The 14,295-nt window shown below is 36.1% G+C and overlaps 1 protein-coding gene and 1 non-coding gene across 2 annotated transcripts; both read left to right on the forward strand.

Moving 5' to 3' along the window:
- Window positions 1-5,590: 5,590 nt before the first annotated feature.
- Window positions 5,591-5,662, forward strand: TRNAC-GCA. Its single transcript has one exon. It is a non-coding gene; the product is annotated as a tRNA-Cys (tRNA).
- Window positions 5,663-7,791: 2,129 nt separating this feature from the next.
- Window positions 7,792-11,322, forward strand: LOC111470581 (transcription factor bHLH143-like). Its single transcript, XM_023116132.1, has 4 exons — window positions 7,792-7,940; window positions 8,390-8,953; window positions 9,068-9,231; window positions 9,340-11,322. Exon 4 carries the CDS (start codon window positions 9,358-9,360, stop codon window positions 10,468-10,470), a length of 1,113 nt encoding a protein of 370 aa, XP_022971900.1. The 5' UTR covers window positions 7,792-7,940; window positions 8,390-8,953; window positions 9,068-9,231; window positions 9,340-9,357; the 3' UTR covers window positions 10,471-11,322.
- Window positions 11,323-14,295: the final 2,973 nt, after the last annotated feature.

Consider the following 14,295-nt stretch of genomic DNA (forward strand, 5'->3'; position numbering starts at 1 on the left):
TTTTTTTTTTTTTTTTTTTTTTTTTGTTATTTATTTGAAATTAGCCACTACTAAAGAATATGCTCCAATTGTCATGTAGCTCATAAGTATGTAGATATAGAAATTCCACCTGCGATACTTTTAGATACTGTATTTGAAGAAATTGTTCGAATTTCATATGATATACAGTTGAAAAAGTTTTTGCGAAAAGCAACAAAATTACAGTTTGGATGTGGGGTTGCTCTTATTTGATCCGAAGGGTTTGAATGAGCTCCTGATGGTATTTTTTGTGATAGGTCCGGTTCCTAGTCTGAAATATTGTGAAATCACATTTCCTATTCTTTTTTCCAACTCTACGACTATGAAAGATGTTTATTTCTTAAAATATTACATCACATCGAGATCGAAATATCGAACCATTAACTTTAAAAACGATAACAGGTATACAAACATTTCAAGATAATTTAAATTAATCGTTAAAGTCCCATGCCTTTATATGGTCCACCAAGAATTTCACATTTATTTTTTTCATTCAAACTTTAATATAATATGGTCCAAGAATCACATTCCCACTCAACTAGTAATCAAAATTCCATTTTATCCCAATAATTATTATATCAAAATAATCTTTTTAATTGGGTGGTGCTCCATTTTCAAAATAGTATCAATAGAACCACCATTAAGATGGCTGATGAACTTCTATAAATATCAATCTACTCCGAGAGGCAAGCTCATCGAAAATTAGGGCTTTTGTTCATATATTAACGAAAGACAGCTATGATTTCTACCATGCTCGCTAACATCGGTCAACACGATCCCATCCTCCATGTCACAAAGGATGCGAAGGGCGACCATCGTTCTGAATGGATATCGATTCGCGCTATTGAGGACCCCTATGTTCAAGAAGTTGCTAAGTTCGTGGTGGTCGAGGTGAACAAGGAAAAGAAGGCAACTTTTCAATATAAGGGTTTGCTACGTTGTTGGGTTAAGGAGGAGATGGGAGGTATCAAATATCGCCTTATTTTGGAGGTAAAAGGAGGTGCTTCTGAAGGTAAATATGAGGCTATTGTTTGGGAGGCTTCTGGTCGTCTCATAATAAGAAAGCTGAAGCTTGTATCTTTTGTGGCTTGTAATCATGGAGTTGAATGACATTTGCCCTATGTATTATATAATGGGCAAAGCTTATGGTGTGAAATGCCATATGTAAAATAAAAATACAAACTTTCTACTTAAACATCTCAATGTTCAAATACAAACTTTCTTTTGTGTAAATTTATCTATCTTCATGTTCAAACTATCATAAATCTAAGTTATTTTTATATTTCTATGTTGGGTTTGTGTTTGATCTTACATTGGTTGGAGAGAGGAACTAAATATTCATTATAAGGGTGTGGAAATCTCTTGAAATATTCATTATAAGGGTGTGAAAATCTCTTACTAGCATACGCGTTATAAAACTGTGAGGTTAACGACGATACGTAACGAGATAAGACGGATAATATTTGCTAGCGGTTAACTTGAGCTGTTATAAATGGTATGAGAGCCAGAAATTGGACTGTGTGCTAGCGAAGACGCTGGCTCCCAAGAGAGTGGATTATTAGATCCCACATCATTTGGAGAGGGGAATGAAGAATTCCTTGAAAGGGTGTGGAAACCTTTCTCTAACATATGCGTTATAAAACTGTGAGGCTAACGACGGTACATAACGTGTCAAGACAGACAATATTTGCTAGCAGTAAACTTGGGTTGTTATACATGGTATCAGAGGGAGACATTGAACAATGTGCCAGCAAGAACGTTGGCCCCTAAGGGGGGTAGATTGTCCACATCGGTTGGAGAGGGGAACAAAAAATTCCTTACAAGGGTGTGGAAACCTCTCCTTAGTATACGTGTTATAAAACTGTGAGGTTAACGACGATACGTAATGTACGGCGTTAGAGGTGAACTTGAGCTGTTATAAATGGTATCAGAGCCAGACATCATACAGTGTGCAAGCGAGGACGATGACCCTCAAAGGGGTAGATTGTTAGTTCTCACATCTGTTGAAGATTGGAACAAAGGATTCCTTATCAAGTTGTGAAAACATCTCCCTAGCATACACGTTATAAAACTATGAGGTTAACGACGATACGTAATGGGCTAAGGTGCTAGCGGTGAACTTGGGCTGTTATAAATGGTATCAGAGCCAGACATTGTAGAGTGTGCAAGTGAGGATGCTGGCCCCCAAGGGGGGTAGATGGTTAGATCTCACGTCGGTTAAAAATTGGAACAAAGCATTCCTTATAAAGTTCTCCTTAGCATACGCAATATAAAACTGTAAGGTTAACAACGATACATAATGGGCTAAGGGGGATAATATTTGCTAGCGGTGAACTTGGGCAGTTATAAATAGTATCAAAGCCAGACATCGGACAGTGTGCCAACGAGGACACTGGTCCCCAAGAAAGGTGGATTGTTAGATCTCACGTCGGTTGGAGAGGAGAATGAAGAATTTCTTATAAGGGTGTGGAAATCTCTCCCTAACAGACACGTTATAAAACTGTGAGGTTGACATTAAAATATTACTTTTGTTTGCCATTTATCATATCGACGCTCGTCTTTAAAGTTATAATATAATCATGAGATTATAATATAAATGGTTTGAAAAAGAAACTAAATAATACTCAACCATGGGGTATTTTCATAATCTTGAAAATGAAAGTTCTATGTATAGTTTATGTTGGATCTCTTACATTCGTGATATCTTAATCAAATAGGATGCGATCACTTTTGGTACATGAACCATGAAAGAGACGTTGTATTTACTTTTTCAAGTTTCTTCCCGACCATTGAATTAATTCCATTTATTTTAGTGGTGTTTTATATATCAAATTGAAAAAATATCATTGATTTCTTCGATTCGGCTTTGACCATTTTAAACTATCTCGAAATCGTTTATGATGTAATTAAGGCTAGAAAATGTCAACATAACTATAGCTTCAGACAATTAATAATATTTAACGTTGTTTAGTACTAACTTTAGGATAGTTTAGTTATGTTGGCTTTATGGATGTACTCTAAGTTCGGTTTTCTAAATGAGTTAAAATATCATAGATAAACCTGAATTTTAGTTGAGTTTAACCTAAAACGATCCACTAGGAAGAGTTTAGGAGCATAAGTTAAACATGAAACAATAGTGAACTTATTAAGCCTACGAGCTAGGTTGGATGTAGTTGTTTAATACATGAATAACATGCATCTTTTGACCTTAGTTTGGCTCAAGGGTGTGCAATTTACACACCTACGAGCAGCCTTGACCTTGTTTGGGATTTTCTTTTAAGAGACTGTCACAAATTTTGGTCTTATGTTCGAGTTATAGCAAGGAAGATCTTGTTGAATGTGGAAAAACTTCTACGTTGTTCAAATACTACAAGGAGGCTTGCAAGCTACAGTTTCTACAAACGTGGAGCTTTTGTCCTTATATTTCTTGCTTTCTTCCAACGATTCTGTTATATGGATAAAAAGTTCATTCCCTTTAGTTGCTTAGTTAGATTAAGCATGCCTTCCCGAGCTAATTTTTCGTGTGTCAGGAGCTCCAAAATTTCTGAAATTTCTTTGGCATGTCCTACTTCAAATAAAATTAGGGTTAGTATTGAAATCGGGATAAATAACAGTCAAGCAGGGGTTGAATAGAATCAAGCTCATGACGCACAGCCACGTGCCTCCACACACTTAGAAGGTCTCCCACGCGCCGAGTTTATTTTAACTAAACTTACTAGTTAAGTAATTTAAGTTAAAAGACAAAATCTTATCTTATTTATTCTCCTAGATTCCTATATATTCTCCAATGTATTTTTCAAGATGTAATATATGTAATTACTGGAAGTCATTTATAAATAAATCTTAGCCGTCGTAGAGTTTTCTATCACCATATCTCCACGTATATTTCTTCTTATGTCTTATCTCTTTCTATGAGATCCAACATCAGATAAAGAGGAGAACAAAGTATTTCTTATAAGTGTGTGGAAACATCTCCCTAGCAAACACGTTTTAAAATTTTAAGGCTAACAACGATTGTTACAGGCTAAAGCGGACAACATTTACTAACAGTGAATTTAGTCTGTTACAAATGATATCAGAGTCAGACACTGGTTGGTGTGTCAGCGAGTACGCTGGCCCCCAAAGAGAGTGGATTATGAGATCCCACATCGAATATAGATGGGAACAAAGTATTTCTTATAAAGGTGTGGAAATCTCTCCCTAATAGACGCGTTTTACAACTGTGAGACTAACGGAAATACATAACAGGCTAAAACAGATAATATCTGTTAGCGGTGGACTTGAGGTATTATACTTTTGTTCTTCATGTGTGATCCTGCAATTTTGCTCGGCTGAAAGTTATATTATAATCGTTCAACCGAATTAATTAGAAATTTATTTGGGAATGGCATCAATTAATTAATGGTGGATATGTGTGGAAAAGGGAAGAGTATCAAATTAAAATGGATCTTAGCCTAAAATTGTTCTAAGTCGGTATACACAAAATACAAATTGTTATGTCTATAATGGTAGAAGCATAATTCATATTCCAAACAAAACATTCATGAACACATTTTTTTTTCTATTTTTTTGCAAGAATATTTGTGTTCTTTCAACAAAGAATAAAGGCAAAATAAAATATTCTCCCGAGAATAAGTGAGGTGGAAATATTATCTACTTCTATTTTATATCTATCTTAATTTTATATCGACCTACTCAATACGATCTGATTTGAATCAAAATTTGTTCGTATACTGTATGTCCCGAGCTTTATTGCTGGATTATGTTTCTATTTAGTTTTTGAACTTAAATCTCGTTTGATTAACTTATGGTTAATTTAGTCTTATCGAGCTGATTTGACTCAGTAATTCTTTTATACGAGACTCCTTTAGAGAATGAAAATACCCAAGAGTTGGGAGAGGTTAGGATCATCGAGAAAAATTAAGAAAATGAAAAGTTTTGGGTGTTTTCTTTGAACAAAATTCATGTTTTATTCCTTTGTTCGAAACGGTTTCAACGTTTTTTTAGGTTAAATTAATAAAATTACTCTTAAAAAGTTTATATTTTGTTTCCAAAATATTTTTACTCCTTGAAAAGTTTCAATAATTAATTTAATTTTTTAAGGTTCAAAATTAATAGTTTTTTTTTTCGATATTTATATTCTTTTCAAGGGATCCCGAAATAAAAGGAAATATTGATTCCATGATGAAGTTGTTTCTAATTATTCAATGTTTTTTTTTAATAAATGTAAAGTATTCTTGCCGCCTTCGTATCATGCACGTAGTAACGGATTTAGACAGAGATCTTAAAATTTTGGGAAACAAGTGAAAATCAAACTCAAGATAGAGGTCGTTACAAACAAAGCAGTACACGTAGAGACGATCTCAAAACGACAGTGAGACTCGAATTCTTGGTTTCGGGATGGAAGATGATGATTTGGAACCTGGGTTGTTTTTTATAGAACTATGATTTCTATCGAAATAAATGTGAATAAATTATTTTTATTTCATATGTCTTCTCTCAATAATCAAAAAGTTAATGGACTGAAATTATATCTTATATATTAGTTAAATTTTTCTTCCATGATATACTTGGGTCCATAGCTCAGTGGTAGAGCATTTGACTGCAGATCAAGAGGTCACCGGTTCGAACCCGGTTGGGCCCTTTTTATTTTTTAATTTTACCATGTTATTTTTTTTACGTGCTTGGTCTTCACACATATGTTTAAGGGTGCACCATATTAGCTTAGGTAATAATTTTCAACTAATGATCGCATTCATTCGAATATGATTTAAGTTTATTCATATACCCACTATCTTCTGCCTTGGTTCCTCGTCATACTACATTTTATTAGGAAAGATAACACTCTAATAGCATTTGTAACGCTCCATGTCTAAAATTCAAAATCCTGATTCGATATTTGATAGCCTCAAATCTTCCATTTATAGTCAAGATCACTCTCATTTAGATATAGTCTCGGTTTCTTAACATTCCTAAAAGTTTGTAATTTAAAATACATGAAAAGAGGTTAATAGAAGACATGCAAAATTCTAGAATCACTCCATGACCGGCTTTTCTACCTTGTCATCACTGTCGTTCCACGATTTTTTTCTTACATGAAATTCATTTTAAAAATAGGGTGAGTATTAAAATACTTGTTACTTTCTTAGAAGGTTCCATGCTCACCCCTTCTATCCTTGCGTGTTTAACAAAATTGGAAGAAATAAAATAGTACATAGAATAAGAAATAAACAACAACGATAGATAGCGCATCTATGACTGCAATGTTTGAGGCCTCGACCTCTCATTGAGTATTGGCATAAATTCGACCTTATTGTTGGGCCAATTTTCGAGGAGGGGCTTGATCACTATTTGCTAGTTGACTAGTACCTACGATCATCTTTTTCTAGGTGCATCACGAAGCTATAGTATCGTCTATATGGCAGTTGAAGCACACTTTATTCTTAAACCTACATTGTCCCAAATGGGCTCATCTACAGTTAGTACAACGTGTCTTCTCACGACAACGTTCGTGTGAGGGCCATGATGACAGGTCCTAACCAAGAGTACAAAGCATAACATGAATTTCTTATTACATGTTGCTAAGGTTGTTTAATGTCTCTGATTCCCATGCATGCTAACTCTTTGGTCGAAAGTTTAGTTTAAGGAGAACAAGTACAGCACTGCTCTGTTGGCTGCGCTGTTCGAGGAGTCTAAGGATGATTAAAATTGGGTTGGGCCACTGAAGTAATCGAACTCAGGTTGGGACTTGGGCCCACGCGGGTTGGGCCTAGTCTCAACTCTTTCGGTCCTTTATCCATTGAACTCGTACTTAACCCGAACGGGATCCAATTCAAAAAATACAACTTAATGGACCTTGAAATGCTATCTAACCCAACCCAACCCTTATAATTTGGTTGGGTCGGTTCGGATTCTCAAATTCTCGGATTTTCTTTTCCTCTACCTTTTATAGTCTCTTTCTTTAATGGTTAATTCTCCAATTCGGGTTGGTTGAATTTAATTCAAATAAATGAAATTTTTATAAATTGGGTTAGGTTCAAATAACTTAAAGTCTTATGGGTTGGATTGGTCAATGGGTTCCGGTGATACTCGACTGAGTTGAACCAAACCACGCTACTGTCATCTATGATCTTCGTCACGATGCCGCCGTTATCTGTACATGAAATCTTACCTTTACGTGAAATGTAAGAGTAATACATGACTTGAATATTTAAGAAATACTCGATAAATAATCTTACTATTGGAGTTTAAAAATGCCTACACATGCAAAATGGTGGGAGACTTATCCTTTTAACATAACCTTAAGTACACAAGATTTGTTATATAGTATTTCTCTACACATGACTCACGCATACGAGTTTGGGCTCATTAGGCAGGCTCGCACATATCTTGGGTCTAACTTGTTGGGCTAGCACTCATTAACGAGCTCTATGTTGAGCATCATGGAGGAAAAGGACACGCATAACATCTGATAAATATAATGTCATAAATCATAACGTGTGCATCCATAGTCATCAAAGTAGAGAAGTATCTTGATGCACCTGTAACACGCACATGTACGGACGTCTTTAAAAATGAAAAGTATTTTTAAAATACTTTTAAAATAAATAATTTTTTTTTTTTTTTTTTGGAAAGTTTGAAAGATATTTTTATTTATATTAGCAAAATTTTAAAATAAAAATGTAAGAAAAATAGAAAAGGAAGGGGTAAAAGAGTCATTTAGAGGAGTGCGTAATGTTGACTTGACATCCTTTATCAGTCTTGGATCTCTGGACATTAAGCGTGCATTTCGTCTTCCCATTCTCCACTGTTCTTCTACAGTTCCCTCTCCTCTCCTCTCTGCCTTCCATTTCCTTTATCTCTAACCTTTTCAATCTCTTTTTCCCATTCCCCTCTCGATCTTTCCACGATTTGGCTAAAAGGTGAGCGCCTGCTTAATTCTTCGGTTTCTTCTCCAATTCCCCTTTTAATTCTGCTTTTTCATTTCACAGCTTCCGTTGCTTTTCTTTCTTTTCTGTCTGTTTCCTTCTTTTGCTCGTTGGATTCTTTGAATTTTTCTGCTATTGGAAAAGAATGGTTGAATTCCCCTTTTAAGACTGGCGGCATTAATGGGTTTGATTTATCTTTTGCGATCTTTGGATATATCGATGTGATTCTGTGTTTTCGTTTCTAGTTTGATTGTGGAAGTAAGGATCGCTTTTCGGCTGAGCAAATTTAAATAGTTCAAAATAGAATATATGTTTTCATTGATGCTCCCTGTTGGGAATCGGGATTGTAGCATTTCTTCTGTAGTTCGTAGTTCTAGTACTCAGTGATTTGGTGGTGGAGGCTTTAATGATGAACACTCGATTGCTATCTTGCTATTTTGCAGGTAACTTAGGGAAGTGACTGGGAGCCATATAAGAACATTAATATGCCTTGGTCGGGTTCTACTGTGGATGTGTTCCACAAAGTTGTGCGCCTGAAAATCTGTTGCTGGGTTATACTATAATTCATTTCTTGTCCCGTTGAACATTTCCTACTTACGTTCTTATCAGCTTCATATCATCTAACCATGGGATCCAATCATTTTTTCATCATTGCCTCTGATATATACATCAGCTGAAGCCAATTTTAGGACTTCAATCTGTTTTTCTTCTTAGTTTATTTAAGATTTCTGATTCTGTAATTTTGTTTAGTTCCCGTGTTATGTTTGATGGTTGGTGTACTCTGAATTTCGACGAACCCGCTTGGCCTTTGTTACATTGTGTTGTCCCGTCTGGCTCATATTGTTTTCATCATCCTTAGCTTAGTAAAGGGTTAAAGAGTAGTTATGGTGTGCCAATCAGCGAGCCAAACACGATTTCGGGCTTTGAAATATGAAAATGGGATTGCAGGGAAGCCAACAAGAGTTGTTAAAGTGATTGCATGTTTTCAACCTCCACAGAATTGCCAGGTATGACCTTTTGATTTCTCTGTATATATTCATGGTTTATTAGTTTGTGTCACTGAAGATCATTGGCCTCCTGGAACCTTTATGTGTAATTTGCTGTGTTTTTTTTTCCTCCAGGCTGAGTACTTCCGTCAGTTGCTCAAACCTGTCACGTAGATCGATTTGCGATTTTTACGATAATCTTGAGCTGAAGTTTTTCACTTTTGTTCTTTTAATGGTTTGTTTCTGAAAGAATCAGCGCATAATTGAACAGCGGAAATCAGAGGCATATTAATCTAGTGGTAGGTTTTGCCAGTCTTGCTTATTTACTGCACCTGAAATGATCTCGAGCAACTTTTGTTTTTGGTCGCTTTCTGAAAAATTGATTTTCTTTTCATTGTGAATCTTAGGTGTTTGTTTTTTGTTGGATGGTTAAGACTGGAGATTCTTGGCCTCAGTCTGGGCATTCTGCTGGGAACCTGCCCAAATTTGATTGCATGAACGACTTGTTAAATCTCAGATTGCGATGTCTGAACCGAGACACTTGTATCACGTCTGCACAAACGGAATTTTGGGGTTCTTCTATTCAACAGGCTGGTTTGAATTCGGAACCGAGGAATGGGTTGCCGTATGGCTCTCCATCTTATTCGAGGACCATGTGTCCCAATGTACTTCCATGCCTTTTGAAGAAACAGTATGATTCATCTTTGGAACTTGCTCAAATAGCTTTACCTGGTTCAAATACTGAGTTTTCCAAGAGGAAATTCATTATCTTTGATCAGTCTGGAAATCAGACAAGTGTAATGTATAGTTCTGGTTCTGCTCAGATCCCCTTGTCGATTAGTGCGAAAAATTGCAGTCATGGCTTAAATGATGATGAAGAAGAAGAAGCTGCTAGAGATTTTGATATCAAAAGTTATTTATATCACAAAAGTCCTTCGACAAATGGAATTGTTGCTGGTGAGGAGAGCGAGATGCATGAAGACACTGAAGAAATAAACGCTTTGCTTTATTCAGATGATGACAATCACCGTAGCAGTGATGATGAAGTAACTAGCACTGGTCATTCTCCACCGCTGATTAAGGAACTTTATGATAAACAAATTGAGGAAATGAATGAGGAAGTTGCTAGTTCTGATGGCCCCAGAAAAAGGCAGAGATTGCTAGATGGTAGGCACAAGAACTTGTCAGATGCCCCTTTTTCAAAGAAAGTAGATGCATTTAACAACTACCAAGTTGATACGAAATCGAGTTACTCTGGCGACGATAGCCAAGGACATCTAATGGATTATGGTTCGGGGAAATTTTCATTGAAAAAAGATAAGTTACGAGAGACTTTGAAACTTCTTGAAAGCATGGTTCCTGGTGCTGAGGGCAAGCCCCCGACGTTGGTCATCAATGACGCTATAGACTACTTGAAATCTCTAAAGTTTAAAGCAAAAGCTATGGGGTTGGCTGCCACGCTACCTCGCTGTGGTGTGGGTCAAGGATGTCAGGATGGGAAAGCAAAAGTGGCGAGCAAAGATTTCTTTCCAGAATGATTGTTGAATTTGAAAAGTTGGGTTGGGTAGCTTTTATGGGACCCCATGGACATTAAGGGGCTGTATTATTGGGCTACTAAAGGAATTTAAGTGATATGCAGACACTGCTCTTTGCTTGCTGCCGTTGAAGACAAACTGGGTAATGTTGACTAGAAATGATGATTTACTTGCTTTTGGGGCACTAAAGATTGGAGGAATCACTGGGATTTGACAACTTAGGAGGTGACAATGGAGGGATTTGTTGTGTTTTTTTTTAGGGACCCCATGAATTTAGTGCATGCGCATTTGGTAACTTAGGCCCCACGGTCCACTCAATTCGACTCGACTCGCGTTCTCTATATTTTTCTCTGCCTTCTCTTTAACTTGTATGGATATATTATAAAGAAACACTGCAGATAATGTAAGAAATTGGAAAAGTGATCCAAGTGCAAGAGATTGTGAGAGTGTAGCAATGCGTTTCATGATGATATGGTGGGAGCTGCGCTGGAGTTGCCCTTTAATCAAAGATATGCTCTAAAGGTAAGCTTGTTTTTCTCTTTTTTCCTTGCAAAGTGGGAAGTGATTGCTTTTTGTACAGAAAGTTGTGGTGGTGGTGGTGCTTTGCTGCTGCTTGTGTGAACTTCCTCTGATGTTGGCTTTAGTTTTTAGATTTTGTTGTTTTTGATGGTCACTGTGGCCTTCCCTGTTGGTTTGTGAGTTTGAGTTTGAAAATGATGAATAATTGGTGGATGAATGTGTTGTTCTTAGTTTTCATTGTTTAATTCTGTCTGGTTTGCTTTGTTTGTACTACTCCCACTTCTATGTAATAATGATAATTGGATTTTGATGAAATTGGAGCTGTGTTTCTTGTGAGTTTTATGGACTTTTCTGTTGAATGGAAATAACTTCTGATTAATTGTGGATGGGACGCTGGAAAATATCATTATCAGTAGTTATGGAACACGATTTTGATTAGTATCGTTAGAATCCTACGTTGATTGGAGAGGAGAACGAAACACCCTTTATAAGGGTGTGGAAACCTTTCCTTAGCATACGAGTTTTAAAACCTTGAGGTTCGCTCAAAAGGGAAAGCCCAAAGAGAACAATATCTGCTAGTGGTGGACTTGGGCTGTTACAAATGGTATCAGGGCTAGACACCAGACGAGGTGCCAACAAAGAGGTCCTTTCTCGAAGGGGGTAGACACGAGACAGTGTGCCAGTAAAGACGCTGGGGCCTGAAGGGGGTGGATTTGGTGGAGTCCCATAGTACAAATGGTATCAGAGCCAGACACCAGACGGTGTGCCAACAAGGAGACTCTTCCCAGAAGAGGGTAGACATGAGACGGTGTGCCAGTAAGGACGCTGGGGCTCGAAGGGGGGTGGATTTGGTGGGGCTCCACAATATAAATGGTATCAAAGCCTGACACCGGACAGTATGTCAGCAAGGAGACTCTTCCCCGAAGAGGGTAGACACGAGACAGTGTGTCAATAAGGACGCTAGGCTCCAAAGGGGGTGGATTTGGTGGGGGTCCCACATCAATTGGAGAAAGGAATCGAGTGCCAACAAGAACGCTGGCTCCGAAGCGGGGTGGATTGTGAGAATCCCACCTTGGTTGGGGAGGAGAACGAAATACCCTTTATAAGGATGTGGAAACCTTTTCTTAGCAGACACGTTTTAAAATCTTGAGGGGAAGCTCGAAAGGGAAAGCCCAAAGAAGACAATATCGGCTAGCAGTGGACTTGGGCCGTTCAAGTATTGTCACAAAGACGAGTTAATACTCTACATGAATTGCATAGACGCTATGAGGCTGATTCTTGCACAACTACAACCGAATAAATGAGTAGATATTTCCTCCGTTCACAATCTAATGTTTCATTGATAAACCATTCTTTTAATGCGGGTGGAGGCTACATCAGTTTCAAATTACAATTACATTGCCGCATATTTATCCAAAAAAAGGCTTTTTTTTGAAGTTCTTAGCATGCATTTTCTAACCATAAGGTAAGGAATGCTTGTATGCTAGCACGTCCTACCGATCACTGCAAGTATTTACCTGCCTAAAGCCTGTGTGGTTACTTACTTAGATGATAAGTGCCTTCTGGAACTAGCTTTTCTATGTGCTAGGAGCTTCAAAATTTTTGAAATCTCTCTCTTGTCACCTGTGCTAGGAGCTTCAAAATTTTCATAATTTTTAGTCAATCACAGTAAGAAATAATCGAGTCCAAGATCGTCAAAAACTAAAACTTACAACAACAACAACAAAAATGATGTTCATCGGAATTCAACTTTTCGGTCCGAATCAACTCTAACTTCTTTCATAAAACTTTTGCACAATTCCTCCAATATCAACCTACTAAATACTCAGAACTTAATTCCAAGAAAAACTCTCGAATTTGAAAGAAAATCGGAATCATACCTTCCATAAGCTCTTTAGAGTTTAGAGCGTTTAGAACGCATTTCGACTTTCTCTATGTCTCTCTCTCAACAATCCCTAAACCTTCATATTCATTTTTTCTCTTTTTCTTTTCTTTCTTAAGTTTGAATTTAGAAGGAAAAATTAGGTTTTTAATTTCTTGTTCGAGTTTGGTGTTACACATACATACATATAGATTTCTCTCGTTCGTATGTGATTTCGAATAATTCATGTACTATTTTTCTACTAGAACATCGCATACTCATCCTATTAAAGACATACATAACATTTCAAGTCCAATATTTAGATCAAAATTTAAAGTTTAGATTTGGCTACAAAATAAGTACAACCTAAGACGTTAGACAACACATATCAGATCAGATCGGTTATCTTCAAAGAATCTTCCAAATTTGATGTGTTATTTTGAAAATTCAAACTTGGGACAGACATAGATGGGAAACTAACATGCATATGTTTTAAGTCTAAACTTTTATGTTCCAAATTTTTAATTTTTCGTACAACAATTATTGGGTTTTTGAAATTATACATGTTTTTGTCATAATTTGTTTTATTATAGTTTTCGAAACTTGATTTGGATTTTGAAAATATTTATAGAAATATTTTGAAAATAAAAACAAAAGGTTTCATGCCCTAAATATTTTGTTCAAGTTAAGTTTACATGATTAATTATTTGATAAAAATTTAAATGTGTTTAAATGTGATAATTAGTCTACTTCTTGATGATAGTGCTTTGAATACTCGTCAAGAAAAATTTACTTACGAAGTTAAGTAAAAAAAGGACAATTGTCACGTTAAAACCTAATGTTTTTTCGCTACTTTTCTTTAGAAAAAATCAAGCACAATTCTAAAAAGAGTGTTTGATAAAGGTTAGTAATGTGGGTGCTAAATAGATATCAATAGTGTTCGTTAAAAGAAATTACATCTTTGGAAAATTTGATATTTCACCTATAAGCTTAGCTAAAAAAGAAACTCCGAACCAGCATGGAAGTGGTTGTTGGAGTATGGAGCCTGTGACAATTTATAGTAAAAAGTTAGTATATATATGGTAGATAAGTATATCCCGTAAACCTAATATACTGTGGATGTACTTTTTCATGTACTTTTCATTCTCTATATTATCTTTCACTCTACATACTATGTTGTGCATACATGAAATCATCCATATAAACTTTTAATCAATATTTCTCTTTATTTATGTTCATCTATATCGAATGTGTGCGCGATTATTGTGTGATCCTAACCGTAGTAATAAAAGGAGTGGACGTGGATAACAGCCGTCCTCACAAGAACTCTCAAACACACCCTTTGATGGAGTTTTTCATTTCACAAAAAAAAAAAAAAAAAAAAAAAAAAAAAAAAAAAAAAAAAAAAAAAAAAAAAAAAAAAAAAAAAAAAAAAAAAAAAAAAAAAA

Source organism: Cucurbita maxima, unplaced genomic scaffold (assembly GCF_002738345.1).
Source record: "Cucurbita maxima cultivar Rimu unplaced genomic scaffold, Cmax_1.0 Cma_Scf00046, whole genome shotgun sequence".
In the NCBI taxonomy this organism is placed as follows: Eukaryota; Viridiplantae; Streptophyta; class Magnoliopsida; order Cucurbitales; family Cucurbitaceae; genus Cucurbita; species Cucurbita maxima.

Excerpts from the sequence above, each read along its gene's own strand:
- LOC111470581 (XM_023116132.1), top strand. The coding sequence starts at position 9,358 with ATGGTTAAGACTGGAGATTCTTGGCCTCAGTCTGGGCATTCTGCTGGG.